We start from the raw sequence: 24,485 nt of genomic DNA on the forward strand, positions 1-24,485 counted from the left end.
AGACAGACAGACAGATAATGTGCATTAGGTAGAATGATAGCTAGATAGATAGATAATGTGCATTAGGTAGGTGATAAAGAGATAGATGGATGATACAGATATGTACAATAGGTAGTTGACAGATATAGATAGATAGATGATAGATAAAGAGAAATAGACAACAGATGTTTAGAATAATAAAATAAAGACTACATATATCTTTTACTTACAGGTAAAATCATCCTAATTCCTCATATATTTTGCAAGTTTTAGATTCCTCATATATTTTGCAAGTTATAGATCTTTAAGGATTTTGGTTTTCAAGACAGGGTTTCTCTGTGGCTTTGGAGGCTGTCCTGGAACTAGCGGTTGTAGATGAGGCTGGTCTCAAACTCACAAACATCCTTCTGCCTCTACCTCCCGAGTGTTGGGATTAAACGCGTGCGCCACCAATGCCCGACCAGCTTTAAGGATTCAAATTACAATTTCCTTTTATCCTTTAGTAAATCCATTTCCTCTTTCATGAATTTCCATAAAAGCAATTTATAGTCTCACACACACACACACACACACACACACACACACACACACACACACACACACACACACACTTACTTCAAAGTCCCATATGAAATTTCCCCAAAAAGAAGGTAGCACTGGCAACCCTTCAATGCCGCTGCCTGTCATCTACCTGATGCCATTGCTGGTAAACCTTTAATATTGCATGTGTGACCTAACTTTCTCCAGACCACTGCAGTGTTTGTTAAAAACTGAACTTAGATGTTTTAAAAGAAGTTTCTGGATCTTCTCCCAGTGACTGCAGAAGTCACAAACTGTGACTCTGCCACATCACTGGCCCCTCCTCTTTCACTAAATCCTTGGTCCTCTTGCAACCAATGTAATTTTTCTTCACTGAGTTACTGCATGTGTACCCCTGCCCAGCTACTCTTCCATATTCTGTCTCTCTCCTGATGACTGATGGAGACAGACATTATTATCCAGCTTAAAAACCCTGGAATTCAGAGACAAACATTTCACAGTGAGTTACTACAGAAAAATAGACAGGATTACAAAGGAATAACAAACACTGGGGGATGACAAAACTTGACCCCCCCCAAAAAAATATATATATGTATGTATGTATGTATGTATTAAATGATGAGCAAAGGGGTCAAGACTGGGTTGATTTAATCCACAGAAACAACTGACCTGAACAAGGGGGAGCTCTTGGACCCCAGACTGATGGCTGGGAGGCCAGCATAAGACTGATCCAGACCCCTTGAATGTGGGTGTCAGTGAGGAGGTCTAGGCAATCTATGCGGCCTTGGGTAGTAGATCAGTTATCCCTGGCATACGAATGGACTTTGACTGCCCATCCCACAATGAGGGATGCTCTCAGCCTAGACTCTTGGGGAAGGGTCTAGGCCCTGCCCTGAATGAAATGACAGACTCTGGAGATCTCCCATGGGGGACCCCACCCTCCCTGGGGAACGGAGTGGGGATTGGGTAGGGGGGCTGTGGGACCTGGTGGGGGGTGTGGGGAAGGAGGGGAGGGGAGGGAGAGGGAGCTTGGATTGACATGTGAAGCAAGCTTGTTTCTAATTTAAATTTTAAAAAAGAAAAAATGCAAACAGTTCAAAGTTTTCTTCAAAAGACAACACTACTTCTGCCTCAAAAAACAATTTCCTGCAGCTAAAATTTTACCAATTTTTCATTGTAAGAGAGGAAAAAACTCACAAATTCTTAGCTCCAACATTTATTCTGCTTTCCCTTCCACATGACTTGAGTCTTCTGTTAAGGCTGCATGCAATGGGGAGCAGAGTGAGCAGGACTGGTCAAAGAGAGGGGACTACTCTGCCACAAGGAGACGGCCCAAAAGAAGCATTCCCGATTTACTTTACAGAAAAGTAAGGTAACTGTGACAGGTGAGATGCTCTCTCTTTCTAAAACTCTGCGACTGTTACATGCACGCTGAAGTGCTTGATGAGGGCTGTTTTAACTGCTGCTCTCACCACACAGACAGACAAAAGCATTTTAGAGCTGGAGGTGCATGTGTTTTAATTGACAGCTGTTTCCACACACCTCTTTAATAACTTTTAAGTGATTCCTGCATTTGTGTATTGACTGATTTACTTCATGTGTGAATGAATGTGTGGACACACATGCTATGGTGGACGTATGGAAGTCAGAGGGCAAGAGTCAGCTCTCCTACCAAGTAAGCTCCATACACAGAACTCTTACCCACTGAACAATCTCAACAGCCCTTTGTGGGTTTCTTTTAAAATATATAGATGAATGTAGAAAAATGCCAGTTATTTTATTATAATCACAAAAATCATCATGAAGATCTGTAAAACTCTAAGGACATGGATTGATTTTTAAATTTCAACTTAAAATTTTATTTCAAAAATGTGTAGAAACATTATGCAAAATGGCAGCCAAATCTAACCATTTTGGCTGTGAGCAAGCTTTTTACTAGATGACATAGATCAACTGCAAGACAAAGAAAGACTTCTAAGATTTAACTCAAAGTTAATATTCATAATGAGGCTGGAGAGTTGGTTCAGTTGTGAAGAGTACTTGTTGCTCTTACAGGAGACTGGAGTTTGGTTCCAAAGCCACTGAGTAGTTAACTATCTGTAACTCCAGTTCCAGAGGATCTGACACCCTCTTCTGGCCCCATTTGCTCGCAATGTGGCAAGCAAACATACATTCAGGCAAAACACTCTTGCACATAAAATAAAAACAAATAAATCTTTTTTAAAAATGAAAATTAATAATCAAAATTCTGAAGTGGCATGAATTCATAGAATTAGAAGTGAATATCAAAGCCTTTCAGACACTGCTGGGTAGGGCACAGCCAGAAGGTAGTGGCGCACACCTTTAATCCCAGCACTCAGGAGGCAAAGGCAGGCAGATCTCTATGAGTTCGAGACCTGCCTGGTCTACAAGAGCTGGTTCCAGCACAGCCTCCAAATCTGTACAAAGAAACCCTGCCTCAAAAAACAAAAACAAGCAAACAAACAAACAAAAAGAAACTATTTCACTGTGTTTTTTTTCCTGGGGCCATAGAGAACACTCAATGGTCAGTTATTTGTCAGTAATAAATCTTATATAATTTTGTAGTGTTCTGCCAACAATTCAATAAAAATCTGCCAAAGAAATAAAAATTCTTGCCACTATTCATTTTTCATAATCCACTACCAGGTAAATAAAAAGAGTTGGAACCCTGAATCTTTTTTCAATTGAAATCTCCAAGATAATCACAAAACAATTGCCCAGATCTACCCTGCAATTAATGTGATCATTTAAATTAAGATAAAATTTTTGGAGCTCAAAGCACAGAAGATCCAGGGAAGGAAGCTAGCCCTGGATTCCTTTGTGTCAGTATCTTGAACAAAGATGGGTGATTGCCCAATATATCTCAGAAGCAGGAAGACAGCTAAAGTGACAATAGGTAGAATAGTAAGGAGTCTTAAGCAAGAAACCCTACCGTTCTACTATTTGGTACATAATATCAAAACTTTTTCTTCCCTGAATTAGTTTATCATAGCTGCCATAACAAAGGGGCTGGAGAGATGGCTCGGTAGTTAAAGAGTGCCTCTGTAATTTGAGTTCCAGGGATCTAATGACCTCTTCTGGACTCTACAAGTACACACGCTCATATGCGCGTGCGCGCGCACACACACACACACAATAAGATAAATCTTCAAAGTGTCATAAAGAGTATAAATTTATTTTCTAACAGTAAAAAGGCTAGAAGTTTAAGATGAAGGTGCTGGGAAGTTTGTTTCTTCCCAGACCCTTTCTCCTTGACTCCTAGACAGCTAGCTGCTTCCTCACTGTGTTGTCCTGTGGCCTCTTCTCTCTGGATACGCATCCCTCAAAACCATTAACTCCAAAAACAGTCAAGCTCTGAAACACTGAGTACTGAGGAACAAAACCCATAATACATGTCCTTCCTACTGTAGACACATTCTCTGCTGAGGACTGTGTTAGTATTAGTGACCCTGTGTCATACTCTTAGCCTGTAAGTTACTACAAATTACAAAATGACTCCCCATCACATGTTATCAACCCATGAGTAAAAATGAATTTCTTTGATAACCATTTTTATCTTCAATGCCATCATTACCATTTACTTCCAAGAAAATTTTATTAAATTCTCCCTGATTATGCATTCTGTAAAGTTGATGAAATGAGCGACTGCCATTTGCCTTCTTCCTTTTTTCATTTCATGCCTCCATCAGACGAACCTCAGTCTCCCTTTCACACTGAATCTTCTGGAATTGAAACATTACAACGCTAATGTCTGTGACACACATTCAGAGACCCTCAACGTAACCTGGTGGAAGTTATGCCAGCACAAAACAGTAAGAGCCACCTTAGCCTCCGCTGGAACCATTTCTCACTCCTCTTACACCAAAGCAAATTCAGTTGTGTTCCTTCCATACATGACTGGCAAAAGCCATAGAATTCTACCCTCTACTCCAACACTGCTGTAAAACCACAGGTTAGCAAACACTCTTGGATGTATTAAGCTCTAAGTGCACAGCACTATAATGACAAAGGAGGTTGATGTCAATGGTTGTCTATACCAGGGTCTTTTTATAGAAACGATGTCTTTTCTCCAGTTATCCAAAATGAGACAAAGAACAGCATAAAGCAAGAATGAGGAGCAGGCAAAACAGAGTATCACTGATGAAACATGCTCACATAATCTTTGCTTAAAGTTTAATTGCCCCTATTAAAATCTCCAAGACAGAAAGCTGGAGAGATGGCTCAGAGCTCAGGCCCTTTACTGGTCTTGCAGAGGACATAAGTTCAGTTACTGGGGGGGGGGGAGGCTGATGCCTCTGGCCTCCATGGGCATCTGCACACACATGCACATACCTATACTACACACACACACACACGTGTGCACGCCCCATAGTATACCTGTGGAAGTCATAGGACCATTTGCAGGAGTCTATTCTCTCACTCCATCATGTGAACAATCAAGGATCAAGCTCAGGTTGTCAGGCATGGAGGCAGGCGCCCTCACCCTCTATGCCATCTATCTCATCAGCCCTCTTGAACGATCTTTTCCTTTAATTTAACTTTATCCTCAACAACACTGACCACACATAAAACTACACTATTTAGCTTTGGGCACACCTGCACTTTTGTCTTGTAGCACTCACTTCCAATGGAACTCAGACCCATGACAGAGACTCGGTGGAGTATACGTGGTGAGCATTCTATTACTATAATGTTCCACAGTTCGGCCCGTAACTAACTACTATTCCAAGTCAAAGGCCAAGAAAAAGGTCAATCAAGCTGTAAGCTATGTGAGTTTGAGTTTATTGCTGACAGACTTCCCTTTTTTTTTTTTTTTTTTTTTTTTTTTTTTGATTTACGAGACAGGGTTTCTCTGTATTATTTTAGAGGATGTAGGTCCAGCCCGGCCTCGAACTCACAGAGATCCGCCTGCCTCTGCCTCCCGAGTGCTGGGATTAAAGGCGTGCACCACCACCACCCGGCCCACTGACAAACTTCTCTTAAAAGTGGTAAAGGGGGCTGTGCTTCAAGTTTAGTGATCCGCACACAGAACTCTGGTTGAAGAACAGTCAGCTTATACAGTTCAAGGAAAGAAGACTGATGCATTCCCATTTCAAATGGAAGTCAGTCTTCACTGCAGGGAATTGTTTGTCATACTTTCAAAGCTATTTGGATCCTCTTACTAGAATCAGTCTAATCCAGTGTGTCCCATGATAAACTCTACTGGAATTTACAAAGTCTCTCATTTCCACAGTGTCCATATTTGTTTAACTAAACTTTACACTACAACTGAAGTCAAAGCAAAGTCAAGAATAGGAACACATAAACACCAGGATTCCTATTTCTTACTATACCAGGGTTGCTATGATACAAGTGTTAAGAGATACTGAAAGATATGAATGCATTCAAAAAGTATCAACAATACTCACGCATCATTTGAGCAAGTCATAAATTCTCCTTTTATTTTGGGATGCCATGAGCCAGTATGAAGCATTGCTGTATGACCCTTAAAGAAGAAAGAGGTGGTGTTAAATGGTAAAACATAAACTGACATCACACATTTAAAGATCCCTCAAAAGCATTCTATTTTACTTTTAAATTAGCATTATTTTATCCCAATCTCACCTCATAGCACGCTTTATTTCACATTTCTAGCCCTCTCTGACCACTCTGGGAACTAGCAGTGCTTACTTCTAACAGGTACCTAATAAGGGGGAAGTAGAGTAAGTGATGTGTTCTCATTAGAAAAAATTTAAAGGGAAAACTCAAGGCACATAGGTCCTTCTTTAAAGTCATGATCTTTACCTTAATGGAAAATAACTAAGAAAATAGGAAGTATTTGCAAACAAGCAAAGAAAGAGATGAAGGAAGAAAATCCTTACTTCCTAAAACTGTGTTAACATTGATTCTACAACCTAGCTATAAGAATAAATGTAAGAGGAAAATATTTACAATTAGAGGGGAAATTTTCTCTGCTTAACAGAGAACACAACAATAATAGAATCGAAGCAACACGATAATGGTCTAAAAATTAATTGTTCAACCAAGTCAACCAGAGCACACATCAAACACACATGCACATACAAATACCTCCCACACCACACTCAGGTAGCACAGTTAGGTAGACTCTCATACACAGTAAGTCAGGATCAAGCTGGCCAGAAAAGAGGCTAATGCTCCTTTAGTAGAGTAATAACAGTCTCTGACAAAGTCAAAAATAAAACTATACCTAGAAGAAGAGGAGGGAGGGAGGGAGGGAGGGAGGGAGGGAGGGAGGGAGGGAGGGAGGGAGGAAGAGGAGGGAGGGAGGGAGGGAGGGAGGGAGGGAGGGAGGGAGGAGGAGGAGGAGGAGGAGGAGGAGGAGGAGGAGGAGGAGGAGGAGGAGGAGGAGGAGGAGGAGGAGGAGGAGGAGGAGAAGAAGAAGAAGAAGAAGAAGAAGAAGAAGAAGAAGAAGAAGAAGAAGAAGAAGAAGAAGAAGAAGAAGAAGAAGAAGAAGAAGAAGAAGAAGAAACAGATTAAAATACCTTACAAGGAAAATAACAGTACCTCTCTGGGAAGAATGATTTGGAATTGGTACCTGGAGATGATTTCCTATCCAAATTGTCCATAATACCTCAAATAGTATTTGGTGTCATCTTAAAAATTCTATAAAACAAACATGGACCACCAAGGTGGAGAATCTTGAACTACAGTAGGAGACATGAATTGAAGCAATACCTATGGGGACTAGACAAACTTAGGAATCTTCCTTAAATACCCCCCTAGCTTAATCTTCCAATTTTCCAGATACAATCAAATTCCATCTACCAACCACTCTCTTGCTGAGTCTATCCAAATTCATTTCACGTCTCTACATTTTTCTCTTATACCACTATGACTCTTCTATAAGCCAACATTATCTCATGTTTCCTCATCAGTTATTTTTTACATTACAATCTCTGTACTTTAACTCTTATCTTGTGTGTTCCACACACCATGATAAGTACTTTAAAAATATACATCTATTGTAGCTAACACAGACTTGTGAGTACCACCAGAATGTATTGCACACATAAGAAACTGTCAAGATGGGCTGGAGAGATAGCTCAGAGGTTAAGAGCACTGACAGCTCTTCCAGAGGACCCAGGTTCAATTCCCAGAACCCACATGGCAGCTCACAACTGTCTATAACCCCAGGTTCAGGGAATGCAACATCCATGGCAAAAAAAAAAAAAAAGCACATGAAATTTTTTAAGTTTTTTAAGAAGAAAGGAAATTGTCAAAGAATAAGTTTAAAAAAAGATACAGTTCTAATGCCATTCCTCTGTACCTAGCCCTTTACTAGTTTCTATTATCTTTAAACAAGTCTAAGCAATTTGCATTTTCTGCAATTTGTTCAATTTGTTCACTTCACTGTCTTCCTTCCTGCTCAACGTGCACCAGCTGCTGCCTGCCTTTTGGCTCTCTCTACTACACATTGCTCCTTCTACAGATAGCATGCTTTCCCACCTGCTGGAAGCCTTGTTTATTTTCATTTTCTTATGGTGGCTTTTTCATTCTTCCAGCCTCAGTTTACAGGTCACTTGATCTAATAACTATCCCCTAGTCCTTGAAGTAAACACAGCTTAACTCACTGTTCTTTCCCACAGCACCTATTTCCCTAATAATAGAGATCATAATGTGAGATTCTTTATTCATTTATTTGGCTTTTGAAAAAAAGTGAAGCTTTCATACGTGAGTATTCACAAACAAATACAGATGGGACAATCTAAATTTTAACATGAATGCAAACAAATGAACCTTGCTGTGTTTAAAAAAGGGTAAGAGGAAGGTAGAGGGAAGTATACCCCTACAGTGGACTGAATGGTGGTCTCCCAAAATATGTACTTATCCCAGGTCCTGGGATCTTTAAAGGGAAAAACAGTATTTCCAGGCATAAATAAGAACATCAATGGATACATCAACAATGCAATCCCTAAGGCTCAGGAAACACCACATTAGGCAGAACGGAAGAGTGCAAGAGCCAGGGAACCAGGACAACTACTTCTGCATAGCATCTCCTAGATATAACAGGGAAGCTTCACCCAAGAAATCTCAAAAATATGGCTGCCTAAACATGACCTGCATAATGGCAACACCAGCTGGTATGCCAATATGGATTAGAGGAAATTTCACAAGGTCCCACTCCTAGATAAGAGCTATAGGCAATTAGTGACTGGAGAGACAGAGAATCAATTTCTCTAGGGACAAGCTCCTTGATGTGGGTAAGCCTTCAACTCATCTACAAACAAGTAACCCTAAATGGACTCAAGTAGTGTGTGTGTGTCTATGTCTCATGTGTGTGTGTGTGTGTGTATGTGTGTGTGTGTATGTGTGTGTGTGTAACAATAATAAAGAGGAAGAAGTCACAAATTTGACTGAGTGGAAGAAATACTGTAGAATTGGAAGGGGGAGAAAGCAAGATGAAAATTATATAAATATAGTATTCATGTATGAAATTCAAGAAATTAAAAAATTGGAATTCAATATTTATAATTTTGGTCTTAATTAAGAGTTTGATTTAAACAATATCTAAATAAGTTAATAATGTGAGTCCTACACCCAATTGTGAATATCCTTCTAAAAGACAAGAGTAGAGGACACAAGAGAAACCTATGAGAAGGTGAAGACTGATACTAGACTTATTTAGTCCCAACATGAGGACACGTAGAACCTCCAAAGTAAAACAGAAACAAGGAAACAGTTATCCCTTAGAGCAGTGGTTCTCAATGTGTGGATGGCAACCCCTTTATGAGTCAAACAAACCTTTCATGGGGGTCCCAATATCACACATCCTGCACATCACAATTCATAATAGCAGCAAAATTACAGATATGAAGCAGCAACTAAAATCATTTTATGGTTAGTGTTGTACTTTTGTTTAAACTACAGGCGCGATGGATTGCGAACCAAGCGATTCATTAACCCACATGGAGTTTATTGGAAGAAGAGAACAAGGTGGGGGGGTAGGTGTTGGCCAAACAGGAAGAGAGGGGGGGGGAGAGAGGGAAGAAGGAAGGAGAGAGAGAGAGAGAGAGAGAGAGAGAGAGAGAGAGAGAGAGAGAGAGAGAGAGAGAGAGAGAGAGAGAGAGAGAAGAAAGGGGAAAAGGAAGAGAGAGCAAACATGTGGAGGTGCTCGCTTAAAAGGGGAAGTGTGCACATGCTACTGAGTCCTTATGCAGTCCCGTAACACATGATGTAGCCAGCCAACACAGGACCCTTTGAGCTGCTAAGCATCTGCCTGAATGCTGATATGCTATGTATGCATATCCCACCCATTGGGGGGGGTTCAGTATAATGCTAGGTTCCAACAGTTGGGGTCACCACACCATTAGGAACTCTATTAAGAGGGTCACAGCATTAGGAATATTGAGACACACTCACTGCCTTAGGGTCACTGTAGGGAGTACAATCCTACTTCCACCTTTATTTGTGATTTCTGGCCTCAAGAATTATGAAGGAATCAATCATGTTTAAAACCACCACATTTGCGGTAACTAATTACAGTAGTCTGCATAAACTAGAAAATACTCTCAGCTTAAGACCAAAATTTTAAGTATTAAATTCTAATTAATACATTTGTTTTCTCTTTGCAGTGGTATGCATTAACAATTCTAAACTGCTTTCAATACAATGAAGAATTAATCTAGTAAAGAATTACACTGAGGTTGATGTGAATCAGGTTTCTCACTGTTAGAGAAAATAGCTTCAAAAATGGGGAAGAAAAGGACCATCACGAATTTTGTGGTGTTTTAAACTAATATGTAGGTACAAATAAATGGGGGGTGCTTACACATATATGCACATGCCATTCTCCCACTGAGTATCTGGAAACCATGCACCACAGGGTAAAATTTAGCAAAGAGATCCTGTGTTCTAACAATGAATTTCCAATAAAAGAACCCAGAGCTTCCTGGAGAAATGACTGACTTCAGTGCTGCCAAAGGAAAAGCAGAATCTGAAACATCTCAATCTGCAAAAAAGACAGCACTGCAAAAGTGATGGGGGAGGTATAGGGTTAAAATACAGGCTGGAGGGGCTTCAGCTTCTGGGAGAGTTACAACATCAAAACAAACAACGATAATAAGGGACTATAAACCACTGACTATAATACGAACCTTTGAGTGCATACTAATACATTGAGCTAATTATTTAAAATCCTAGGAATGGTGGGTGGTACACACCTCTATTCCCAGCACTCAAAGGAAAGAGAATAAGCAGTTCAAAGCTACACAGTAGGGAGAAAGGAGGAGAGGGGAGGGTGAGAGGGCAAGACAGAGACAGGGGAGAGAGATTTTCCCAACTCATCTCCTTATAAAATGATGTTAAATGATAAATATAAAATGATTTTGCAATCATCACAGAAATAATTTTTCAGACAAGAATCATCAATAAATCTTAAAACTCATGGAGGAAAACTTGAAACTGAACTTGGTATTTACAGGACTACAAACTCTTTCTGCAAATTGTCAATGATTAAAAAGAAGAAAAACTTTACAGTGGAAAAACTTGATATACACCACCTTAAATAAGATCAAAGTTCACACCACTAATATAGTACAAACAGACATCATGGACTCACATGATGAAGTAAGGACACGGTATTGTTTTGGTGACCTTAGGCTGGGACTCATCAGAGGAGTGACTTCTTGCAGTAGACAGGAATTCCCAGAGACCCACAGCAGGACAGGGTGGAGACAGAAAGACTGGCGCACTCGGCCACTACATGGCTGGAAACCCCTCCCCCTCAAGGTTCAGGGGTCTATGTGGAAGAGAAGGCAGGAAGATCATGGGAGCCAGAGGTGGTGGACTCTAAGAAAACATTGCTCCAGACACAATAGGGCTGGTAAACACACAATCTCACAGAGATTATAGCAGGGTGTACAAAGACCTGTACACACTCAAGCCAGACAAAAATCCCAGCACTGAGAAGGGAAAATGGGCACAAAGTCCTACCCCTAACCAAGAAGCTATTTGCAATTAATACTTGCTGGGGAAGGGAAATCAGTGTTTTCCAATGGAGGGGCACTAGGTATATCAACACTCCAGGGCAGGCCCCATGCCTATGAGTCGGGAAGAATACATACATGCTAACCTATTCTTTATCTGATTATAACAAAAATCACTAAAGAGATCATAGGAGGTGGTTGTCTGAATAACAGATAAGAGAAGAAAGCAGAATGAGTATGGTGGTTAGTCTCTGGGATGATGTTTGCCTTCTGTATGTCCAATCTTAGCCTCTAGGGCCACCACAAGTGACAAAGCTAGCATGGAAAGGCATGGCTCTCTGGGCTTGCACAAGGCTGCTGTGTCTAGGTGGGAGGCTGGCGGTAAAGCAAGGAGAGATGAATCCGGTGTGGCAAAGCTCTAGTAATCTAAACCAGAGCTTCTTTTCTTTCTTTTCCTTACTCAAACATTTTTATTTTTCTGAAAATATACCTAATCTGCATCTATTAATTATTTTTAAGATATACAGAAAATCAGCAGAAAAGACAGGTGAGGTGTTAGCTAAGGACCACCACCACCCTTGGGCACAGCTCAGCTGGGTGAGTTGACCTCCAGGAAGGACTTGAAGCACCTGAGGCATTGCTAGTACATGAGCTTGAAGTTGGAATCATCAGATTATCAATGATGAATCGTTTCTGTGGATTCTAGTTCCCAAGTAGCTCAATTTTAGCTTTGCAATTTTTAACTTGATTAATTTTCTAATCCAATTTTCTCAGATTTCCTTCTATACACAGTATATAATCAAACATGACAAAGGCTTCTCTGGGTAATCTGCCTTGCCCTACAGGCTATGCTAATACCATGATTTCTTAGGCAGCTGACAGTTCTTGGTTCTGGGGCCCAGCCTACATTCCAGTTGAAAATAGCCATGCTATCAGTGCCACAATTATCTGAAACATTTTCACCAGTTACCAGTTTTCTTTAGAGGCATTAGCAGTGCTGATAACTGAACCCAAGACAATACCCACCCTCACCACTCACCCCTCTGCATGCTAGTCAGGCACTCTACTACTAACCTCTGTCTTCAGCCCATATATATGTCATTTTATATGAAAGACTTGAGCATCTGTGAAATTTGGTTATCCAGTGGGAAATCAGATGTAGGTCCAATACCCCATAAATACAAAGGGATTATACTGTGGGTGTGTAAATGAACAGAATATAACCTATAGCCACCATTTACCAAAGAAAAAATATACAAAGACACATAGTAAAAGTCAGCAAGTAGGAGATAGAGAGATGGCTCAGTGGTTAAGAGACCCCCATCACTCCTATAAAGGACTGGATTTTGTTCAAAGCACCTATATGGTGGTTCACAAGTATCTATAACTCCAATTCCAGTGAATGTGATGCCCCCTTCAAACCTCCAAAGGCACTAGGCACATATGTGGTACACGTACACTCATGTAGGCAAAACACTCATACAGATAAAATATATAAATCTAAAAGGGAAATTTAAAGTCAGCAGGTAAGAATACAATTTGAAAATATTCAAATAATTCCAAAGAAATTTAAAAGAGAAAAATGGTGATGACTCAGCCAGAAAAACACATGCCTTGCAAGCACAAAGGCCTGGGCTTTGTCCTCAGAGCCCAGAAAATGCAGGCATGCGGAGAGGTCTCATGGATCTCCAAATGAACACAGGCTATGGCCACTGTCCTTACTTGCCCAACAGAACTAGATGGTAAAAGATTATCACTTAGGACACCACACACTTTGGTGCAGGATACAGAAACAAAGAAAGGACTAAGGTGAAAGCTCCCTCCCTGCTGGCTAGAATTCACAGTGCCAGAAAAAGCTGTGGAGAAAACTCTAGTCTAACCCTAACCCTGAGCTCTGAGAAAACGTGTCTCAAATACTAAGGTGGAGAAGCAATTGAAGAGAATATTCCCATGTTAAACTTCTGGATTCCACACACAATTGCATGGGAGTGTGTGTGCTCATACTCATACACACACCCACAATAAGAGTGGCAAAAAGATGCTCAATATCATTGGTCATTAAAATTTTTCTACTGGAAATACAAATTAAATCCACTAAACATCTATTATAGTGGCTAAAATCAGAAAATCAACATCCATCATTACTAGAGGCTACACCATAAAAACAGGTCCATCCAAGGTCTACACATAAATGTTTAGAACAGCTTTGTTCACATGACTATGTTGTCAGAGCAATGATTTGCTTGTAGGATAAGAGGGAGAAAAATCAAGGTCAAGGAGAACTCAGAAACTTTTTTGCTTCATTAGCTATTGAATGGTGATGCCAGTATCTAGATAATAAAAACAACTACAGAAACAGATCTATGAGGAAAAGCCATAATCTCCCTTTTTACTGTTATGCTGGGGACCTGTTATATATCCAATGAGTTTGTCCATCAGGTAGTAAGACAAGGGAAGAGCTGTGCATCATAAGACATCAACGTCAACATAGGGTATCTAAAAGTGTCTGACCAGATGAGAGCAGTCAGAAGGTAAGCATTGTTGAGAGCTGCCATGGAAATACACAGCAGGTGACAATTAGTGTCCAGCAGGTCAGCCCATCAGACCTATGATTCCCTAGTGGGGCTCCCCAGGCATAAATATGAGACATGGCTCAGCAATAATCCTGGAACACTCCAACATTAAGAGGTTGAATTTAGAAGGGATGAAAAGGAACACTTGGTAAAGCAGTAAGAAAACCAAATCGGTACATTGCTAGTCAAAGAAAGATGTTTTGGCGAAGCAAATCGACTATGCCACATACTAATCAGTTACATTAATGTAAGAACTGAGACAGGCCACTGGGTAAGATAAGGACAGATGGCAAGAACACACAAGTGATTTAAGCACAACAAAGGGACTGAAAAATAATAATTAAGTGGTAAGTTCATTCAAATACATAGGGATCCGATTAATCTTTCTAAAATGGAAATAATTTGACAATTATTTAAGGAGAGAAAAGAATTTTTCAATGACTTGCAGTTAGCAGGTATCTGGTCCAATTTGGTGGGCCAGAAACAGCTTTTGAGTTACAATGAAAGGGAATCCCTAACATCTCAACACACACCCAGCCATTGAGAACTTAAGACACTGAACTGCTGTGGCTTTCCCAGTCTGGCACATTCCTCCACATTCCCACTCTTCTGCTGTTCAAACAAGTCACTGGATTCAGGTATGTCAGTTGATGGCTCCCAGCCCACATGGACTCCATGACAGCAAAGAATGTGGCTTAGCATAAAACCATATACTTATTTAAAACACTTTGAGGTAGGTTTTTGCAATCTATTTTTGTTGCTCAATTTGCAGATCTGAACATGAACTCCATCGACAACTTTGTATCTCAATTATCAAAATGTTGGACTGAATGACCCAAGCAGAAAGCTGCCTGATATCACAATCAGAGGATAGCTGGTTTCCTGCTCAGTGAGTTCCAGTTCACTAATCCCCTCCTCTTACTCCCTGACTCAGAGATTCTACAGACAGCTCCTACTTAGCCATCTCAAACAGACCAAGATGCTTTTTCTTATTCAGACACCAATCCAACATCTTACCTAATCCATCCATCAAAGCTGATCCCAAAAAAAAATGACAATTGTGGATTAGAGTTGAAATAGCATCTTAGAATATTAAAAAATAAAACAAGAGAAAATGGCATCCAGAAGATGTTAACACAAAGGAAGGAACACCTTAGCTGTTGAGTAGTCAGAAGAACACAAATAAATATGTTACATTGAAAAAGCTCCAAAGAATGTTATTTTTTGTTTGTAAAGACAGAAGCATGACAAAGGCAAGGGGAATGTTAAGTGCTCCTGTGTTCAAACAGAGACCAAAATTAGTCATAACAAAATGAAGTTCAACTAAGGATTCTTAACTGGATCTAAACAGATTCAGTACCACAGCAAATATTAGTGAAGAATTTTAAAGTGACACCTAAAAACCATTAACAACTAAAACACCTTTTCATCAAATAAATTAGTTTTTCTTTCCCTCTTTATCTAAGCAATAGGTCTTAGGGGAGGCAAGAATATTCCTTTACTGGATGGCCTTAACATCAAATTGCATAGAAGAATTAAGCATCTTCTTGTCTTTCATGATTTGCTCTACTTTGAATAGAGAATACTACATATCCATGACCAATGCTGTATTTTGTATTACCTACACACACACACACACACACACACACACACACACACACACGCACACACACGCGCGCGCGTGCGCGCACGCGCACCTAATCTATACTAATCTAGCCACTTTGTGACTGTTCCAAAGATAACAACATAAAGGAACACCCTGTAGAAGTACCGTTTGTTGTCAGAGAATAATGAGAGCCTCAGGTTCCACAAAATAAAGGTGCCCTGTCACTGGCATGCTGAGCCAACAGCCCGCTCCTGTGAAGAGACAAAATGTAGCAAAGAAGATGCTGTTGACTGACCCTGAAGTGCTTAAGCAGTTTATGGGTCTTAGTAATCACAGCAAATGTAAGAACATTTTGTTGGATGTGTTCACAGCTTTAATTTGGGAGTTGGAATACTTTTCCTCTAAAGAATCAGACAATAAGTTGTCTAAGCTTTAATAGCCCACCTCTTCTGAACAACTTCTCAACTTTACCATTGGAACACAAAAGGAACTACAAACAATAAACTAACAGACAAGGCTGTCTTCCAATAAAATTTAGTTACAAAATCAGGATGGAGGCTGGATTTAGCACACAGGTCATCCCTTACCAACCCAACCCTTGTAATCAATCACACTCAGTCATTTCCTTCATTGAATCATATGCTCTAAGGTCTATGACCTTCAAACATCTGAGAGACATAAACACCCATGTGAATACATTACAGAGACATTCACTCTTCTTTGGCTTACACCATTCAAATGGTCTATGATATTCCAGCAGCACTAACTATGGCTATTTTGTGGTTACCACAAAACCATAGACTCTTAATATTTATTAATGTGACAAATATTTTTCACCAGATATGTATAAGTTCTAGATTGTCCACTTATTATCCACATAACCATCTGTCTTTCAATTTTTTTTAACTTTTCTGTTTTCTATGTCTTAAACATTAGTCACTGTCTCAGTGTAATCTTGAGTGTTCTCTTTTCTTGTGCCTACAATAAAGAACTTTATTCTGGAACAATTTCCGACTATTGCTCAATCAGAATATTCTATACAAAACCCGGAATCATAAATAAAACTCAAGAATATCATATGAGGAAAACAAACAAAGATAATGGGGAGAGTGGGGGATGTATATGGAGGCCAGAAGTCAGTATCAAGTATCAACCTCAAATGCGTTCCACCTTCTTTTTTAAGACAGGGTCTCACTGAACCTGGAACTCACCAATTCAGCTAGAATGGCTAGCCAGTGAGCTCCAGAAATCTGCCTATCTCTGCCTCCCCAGCACTGAGATCAGAAGCAAGTGCTGCTATGCCTAGCTTTAATACAGATGCTTGGGGTCTGAACTCAGGTCCTCATGCTTGCCTAGCAAGCACTTAACCCACTGAGCCATCTCCCCAGCCCTGCAATTCTAAGTCCTTAAGATCCTACTTAAAGCCCACCCTGATATATTCAAACACAAATCGAGAAACCTGCTCTGCCAGTAGATAGTGACACTTGCCATTTCCAATCTGAGGCTACTACTGTGGGAAATATTATGTGTATTTTCTGATGAACCTATTTCTGTCCTTCCTGTTATTAATATAAAAATATTTTCGCCTTACCTTCAGTGCTAATCATTTCTTTTAGGCTTAATCACAATCCTTGCCGTTTCTTAAAAGAACCTTCTCACTGCTTAATATGTTTGGGTTTTGTTTTGTTTTTCCAGAATTGCATTAGTTTTCAATTGCTGTGTAACATATGCCACAAGTTTAGGAGTTTATAAGACCCCTCATTTATTACTTTGTATTTCACAATGTGGCTGGACTCTCTGCAGTGTTTCACAGATTGAAATAAGGATTCCAAGAGGATTACATTCCTTTCTTGGAGTTATGAAGAAGAATCTGCTTCCAAGCACACTCAAGGGTTGGCAGAATAGAAGTCCTTGTGGTTAAAGGAGTCAGATTCACGTCTTTGCTGCTTCCACAGTGTGGGAGAGGAGTACCACTCTTAGCTACTATAATACATGCCCATTCCTTGCTATGCATCCCTCTGTCTGCAAGAACAGGAGGGACAAAACTTTCCCATATTGCATCAGACAAAAGCCAAACTAGCAGATGTTTACTAAACAATCTTATCCATGCTCCCTTCTGTAACAGCCAAGAATCAATATCTTGAAACTTCTAGACATTATCTGATGCCATTGGAACTATCATCAGAGTTCACTGTAAGGCTGAGAACTCTATTCTTCTGGTCTTTCAGGGGTCCACACCACACCTTTGTTGTTCTTCTCCCCACCACACTCTCGGAAGTGATTTGTTAGAGTCATTTTCTACCTAGACAGACAGACTAATTATCCAGTCTAGTCTTCTAGCAAGGCTTTGATAGTCTTTCTCTTGAGATTCCATATAAGCAAAAAAGAAAAAAGAAAACACAGCACCACCTCCACTTTGCATAGAAACATCTTCAGCCATGGACCAAAATTCAGCAATAAACATTCCTGTACATCAAATCCACCCCACACATAGAATCTTTTTGCCAGGAATCTCAATACACATCTGTCTGTCAGTCTGTTTTTGAAAAGAAGTCTTGCTATGTGGCCAAGGCTAGCCAAACTCACAATTCTGCCCTCTCAACCTTTCAAACAGCTGGAATTATAGGAATGCACCACCACACCAGGCTTCAGTAATCAATTTTAAGTGTTCTTCTGTGAAAGCTGGATCCAACAAACATAATCTTTCTTTCCTACAGTCCTGTGCCATAAACTTAATCAGCATACTCATCCTTTTCTACTTAAGAGTTCCTATCCACAATCAAGAGAAATGAAGACTCCTGGGCAACACTAAAAAACTCTCCTAGTAACAAAAGCTATAGATGCAGCAACTCCAAAACTGTGTTCTATGTATAACAGCATTGAACAGATAACTACATACTTACGATGTTGGAAGACAAACTTCTTGCTGCCAAAAAAAAATGAATTATAAATACTGAACTAAGAAAGGCTGTAAGATTTGATTACAATCAGATCCATCCATATGAATTCGTTGATTTCAATTTTTTTTGTTTTGTCTGTCTCTCTACTTGGTCTGTCTTCTGGATATAAAAGAAATGTCAATGCATTGACAATGAATACATCTAGTACCCAGATCTTGATTTCTAAAAGGAATTCCCTATAAAAAGCAGCCATGGGGCTTGGGACAACTGGAGGGATGGCTCAACAGTTACAAGCACTTGCTGGGTTCTAGCCCCAGCACCCACATAACAGCTCACAAACTGAAGTCTGCAACTCCAGTCCCAGGAGATTTGATGCTCTCTTTTGGCCTCTGTGGGCACCAGGCACACGCACAGTGCTCAGACAAACATACAAGCAATAAAACTTAATTAAGATAAATCAATAAAATAAAAGTAGTCATGGCTATTGGGCCTGGTGTTTGAGGCCAGCCTGGTCTATATATCGAGCTCCAGGAAAGCCAGGGCTACATAGTGAGAGGGTGTAAAGTAACCCTGACTCCCCAGAATGATACAGATGTATCAAAAGGTCAAAAGGACTTTCTACTGTATTAGATAAAAAGCTTTGGCTCACAAAATGAAAAGAAATACAACAGACATCAAATTATTGTGTGTATTTTTTTTTAAGTTTTGACAGGTAAAGGTGGCACAAACTTTTGATCCTAGCACCCCAGGGGCAGAAGCAGGAAAATCTCTAAGTTCAAGGCCAGTCAGGACTAAACAGAGAAATGCTGTCTCAAAACCCAATTTTAGAAAAAAAAAGTTTTATCTTGGACTAAAGCCATAGTTGGGGATGGTGCTACAGCATGAGGTGGAATGCCCAGCATGTAGGAGGTCCAAATTTGATCCCAGCATCACAAAAAGAAAAGAAAAACATTAATTTAAACTGCCTGAAGAAATAAAAATATACCTAGAATTCACAGTTATTTTAATAAATATTAAAATTTTCACATCTTATTCAAAAGAATTTACTGCTAAAAAGACATGACTAACGTATTTGTTCTCCAAGTAGTAAGGGCAACTATTTGGAATGGACAGAAATCAAGGATGACTGCCTGTATATTTAAAAATAAATACAATCTCTGTGATAGCTCAGAAATTAAATTGTAGAAGAAATTAAAATAACCAAAATAAAAATAAATACAGTTTTTAAAACAATCCTCCCCTAAGGTTCCTAGGTCTCTTCTATTCTCCACTTGTGAAAAGAAAATCTCCCCATAAAAGGTTCAAAGATTTTAGGATCCATGAACAGTCCTCTTCAGTTTAGTTATATAATTAAGAAGCAAATGGCACAGACTTGATTTTTTGTTGAAAGGAATTGAAGGCAATGATGGAATGGAGAGAGACCCTGGATGAATTCATAAAAGAAAATTAATGATGAGATTATATAACTATTACAGAAGTATCCACTTATTAAAAACCTAGTAAAACACCTTTGAATTTAACTTCATAAAAATTTATTGGCTAAAAAATTCTAATTTATTGAATTATATTGGCTTAACAGTCACACATTTCTAGGCTCTATGCCAAGAAGTCCCATATGAACCCAAGTACAATGTGTGCTGAAAAGCTGAAAATAACAGAGGAAAATATTCTGTGACTGTAAGAAATGTGTCCAAATTCTGATTTGGGGTAAATGTATTTCATTATTGTGACCACAGTTACAAAAGAGCACTTTTGAAAAGTTTAAATATTAATTAGACGGTGATTCCTGTTTACTGTTTTCTAACTACCTACACCTGCAGAAGTAATGTCCCATTGTCCTAAATAAACAGCAACTGTATCTCAAAACTCAAAAAGTTGACTGTTTGCCAAGACAGGATCTCTCTCTGTAGTCCACTTGGCCCAAACTCATCTTCCTCCAAGTGCTGGGATTGCAGGCATGCACCATCACAGAACCTGATTCTCAAAAAGTATCTCATATCTCATGGGGAAAACCAACACATGACGGATATGAATCCACTGCTCTGTTATGGACTTCTATCCTGAAGGCATGGCATGACTGCTACCCTCTTGAAATCAGATACCTCTGGTTACACACACGCAATCTCACAAGACTGGACATTAACATTCTCTCACAGAGGGGAGTAAGGGCTTCTGGGGCAGCACACTACCTGAATGAAGCCCCCACCATTCCTGAGGACATGGGAGTGGGTCACAGCTTCTGGGGAGGGGGGACTTTTCTTTGATAGTTCTTTGACAGCCTCTGATACATTGCCCATTATCCTGTAACCCATCACCTATGCCCCAATTAAACACTGGTTCACCAAGCAAGATTTGAGTGGAATCTTTTCTTCCATTTGTCCTTGGTGCCCTATCTATGGACAGAGTCACTGATTCACATCTTCTTAGGAAAAGTTCATATAATCCACATAGGCCCCTGAGGTACATGCACGTAACTTCTAAAACTGTACAACACATAAAACATGGCTCCAAGACTTAAGTGAGACAAGCATTCTGACATCAGAAGCGTTTTTCAGGTCCAGAGCCCATCTAACTACATTTCGTTTCCAGCATTAGCCCCAATAGAGTGTTTTTTTTTTATATTTTACATATATACATATTTATTCATATGAGAGTTCATATGGGTACAGACGTGCCATGATGAATGTATGCAGGTCAAAGGAAAACATTTAGGAGTTGCTTCTCTCCTTCCACCATTTGAGTCCCAGGAACCAATATCAGGCTTCCAGGCATGGCAGTAGCACATTTACCTGTTGCAGTGATCTGAATGAAAATGGTCCCCCAAAGCCCAAAGGGAGTGGCACTACTAGGAGGTGTGGCCTTGTTGGAGTAGGTGTAGCTTTGTTGGAGAAAGTGTGTCACTGGGGGTTGGCTTTGAGGTCTCAGATGCTCAAGCCAGGCCCAGGGCCTCATGATTTTCCTGCTGCCTGCCCATCCAGAAGTAGAACTCTCAGCTTCTCCAGCACTATGTCTACCTGCTTAATGTCATGTCTTGCCACAATGATAATGGACTAAGCCTCTGAACCCAGCCCCAGTTAAACTGTTTTCCTTTCTAAGAGTGGCCAAGGTTATGGTGTTTCTTCACAGTAATAGTCTCTTCACTGACTATACAACTGATGACTCATCCCTTGGCAGGGTAATAATTTTAAACAGGAGAGTCAGAATCACTAGATAAATACATTTTTTTAAAAAAAATGTTCAAGTCACCACTGTAATTTAAGTAAAAAATTATTTTTAAATTTTATTCAATTGTTGTTTGGATCATCTACTACACAGTCAGGATTCAGTAATAATCTACTAGTAAACAAAAGACTGAACCTCTGCACAATAGAGATATTTCTCTAGGTTCAACATGGGGCAATTTGAAACACATCGTCAATTGAATTTAACAACTCACTTAAAGCAAATAATTATATTACAGCCAATTTTCCTCATATTTTATGACCTAAGTATGCTGAGTTAGCATATAAGTGGGCTCCTGAAAGTCTCTGGTCATACCTTCAGTCAATCAATGCATAACTTCATTTGAATGTGTCTGTGTTTAAGGACAGCTTGTTTTTAATTTATATTACTGAACCATTAACACAGAATTCACGGTCAATGGCAATTTAGCTTGTACCTAAATGTAGCTTGGCTAACATATACAATGTCTTTATAATACATACCACAGGAAAAAAATACATACCACAGACTTGTGCTGAGGAACACTAGATAGCACCATAGCCTGCTGAACAGTAATTTGGGGAGTCATTTTAGACAGTAAAATCACCAACAAAAAACAAGGGAGGAGCATGGGGAAAAAATACAATATTTAAAGACCTTAATTACAACCTAAGTCCTGAAACAAGGGAAATGACAGTGCTGTTTTGTTCAAATTCAATTTTTTTGGCAATGAGTATTGATTTGCGAGTTACAAAAAAGTTTAAACAAATAAATAAGTCCACAAACACAGAACCCACAATTATGATATGAATTATATTAAACAAATTTCATACAGGAGTTTGACTTAGACACAAATCATGAGAATTAGTTTACAAGAATATGGGAATTGAAAGGGTATAAAAAGTAAAAATGAGAACTAAAATGAAATTCTAAAATTCTGCAATAAATTTGACATAGTGGCATATACCTTTAATCCCAGCACTGGGGAGGCAGAGGCAGGCAAATTTCTGTAAGTTCAAGGCCAGTCTGATGTACATAATGAGCTCCAGGACAACCAAGACTACACAGAGGTACCAGAGATACCTTGTCTTTATAATAAAAAAAAAAACCTGCATTAAACATATCCACTCACACTTTATCTGTAGTAGATGGCACTATTGTTCCCAGTCTATCATTCCTCCTTATATCCAGATTTCTGCAACTTAAGATTGAGTTCCTCTCACTAGGGGTCAGGACATATTTTTCTATTCTATTGATATGGATCACAGTTGTGGATTTACTTTAGCTGATGGAAGATTAGTGGAAATGATATAAGCAAAGATTTGAAATGTACTCCCAGAATTCCTAAGCTTCTGCCATCACTAACTAGTAAAAATTCAGATGCTAAAAAACATACAGTTTCCATTCACTCTTCATGGAACCCAGTCATCAAGAAAAAAGTCAAATTCCAAAGAAATGCTATTCTGTGAGAAAGTCCAAACGAGACAAATAGAAAGAGACAGCAAGAGTAAGAACTGACCACAACAACCACCACGCTGCAGGAAGGTGAAAACTACACAAGCAAAACCACGATGCAGAGCAAGAGCGGCATATAAACACAAGCAAAGTAGAGCTTGGGGTAGAAGGGAGCAAAGGGAGACAGATACAATGGGCTAGAGCTCCAACTGTTACCATCTGAGGGAGGCCCAGCTGACAATACCCTAAGCAGGAGAGCCTCCCAAACAAACTACACGGTTTAGAAAAACGGCAAGGTACTACTGTCTTAAGTTAATAACTTTCAGAATGAATTATTACATGACAGCTGAAACCACTTGTTAATAAATAGGCTGACACTCAGAAAGCTGGGGCAGGCCAAGCACGGAGGAGGAAGAGAGGGAGGGAACGAAGAAGAGAAGGAAGGTGAAGCAAGAGGGAGAGAGGAAGGAGTGCAGGAGGGGAGACTCAGGAGGGGGAGGGAGGAAGGAAGTGAATGAGGGATGGAGAAGAGGAGGAAAGAACATGAGAAAAAGAAAATGAGGAGGGAAGAGGGAAGGAAGGAGGACAGGAGTGAAGGGAAAAAGAAGTGCTGAATTAAAATTCATTAAAATACAGTTGACTGCTTACCTTGGTGTTGGCCATGTCTACAATATACTGGTCTCCTTTTATACATTCCATTACTTCAAAACCATCTCTGTCAATCACCTTGGCCTGTGAGCTTCCAGATACAACAAGAATCATGTCTCCAGTGTTACTGTATTGTAATGACTTGATCTGATGGCTATCCAAAAGACAAAAGAAATAGTCTAGTGAAACACAGCTTTTTTTTCTATACTTTTGCTATATATTTAGCATGGTCAGAAAAGGAAATGTTATACAACTACAGCATTGATAATTCCAAAAAGCACAAAATCATCCTCCAGTGCTTTTTACAATCATAGCAATTTGCTAAAACCTCTTAAATCTTAAACCTTTCAATCCAGCTAACTGTTAAGGCTTCTGGCTCTTTTCCAATAACCTTATCTGCAGATTTTTTGTTTGTTTTATTTTGTTTTGTTTTTCCATATAGGCTTTCTCTGTATAACAGCTCTGACTGTACAGGAACTAGCTCTGTAGACCAGGCTGGTGTTGAAATCACAGAGATCCTCCTGCCTCTGCCTCCAAGTGCTGGGATTAAAGGTGTGCAGAATTTTTAAGCCACAAAGCTTGAATGAATGAATGAATGAACGAATAAATAAATAAA

The 24,485-nt window shown here is 39.6% G+C and overlaps 1 protein-coding gene across 2 annotated transcripts in view; it reads right to left on the reverse strand.

Moving 5' to 3' along the window:
* Wdr70 (WD repeat domain 70) overlaps window positions 1-24,485 on the reverse strand; it is a 214,369-nt gene that overhangs the window by 132,736 nt on the left and 57,148 nt on the right. For both annotated transcript variants that reach the window (XM_040757590.1, XM_040757591.1), the window contains 2 exons: window positions 23,870-24,023; window positions 5,949-6,025 (listed from right to left, as the gene is read on the reverse strand). In XM_040757590.1, coding sequence (XP_040613524.1) covers window positions 5,949-6,025; window positions 23,870-24,023 — 231 coding nt within the window. The remainder of the gene's footprint in view (window positions 1-5,948; window positions 6,026-23,869; window positions 24,024-24,485) is intronic.

The sequence above is a fragment of the Mesocricetus auratus genome, unplaced genomic scaffold (assembly GCF_017639785.1).
Source record: "Mesocricetus auratus isolate SY011 unplaced genomic scaffold, BCM_Maur_2.0 Super-Scaffold_100015, whole genome shotgun sequence".
NCBI classification, from domain to species: domain Eukaryota; kingdom Metazoa; phylum Chordata; class Mammalia; order Rodentia; family Cricetidae; genus Mesocricetus; species Mesocricetus auratus.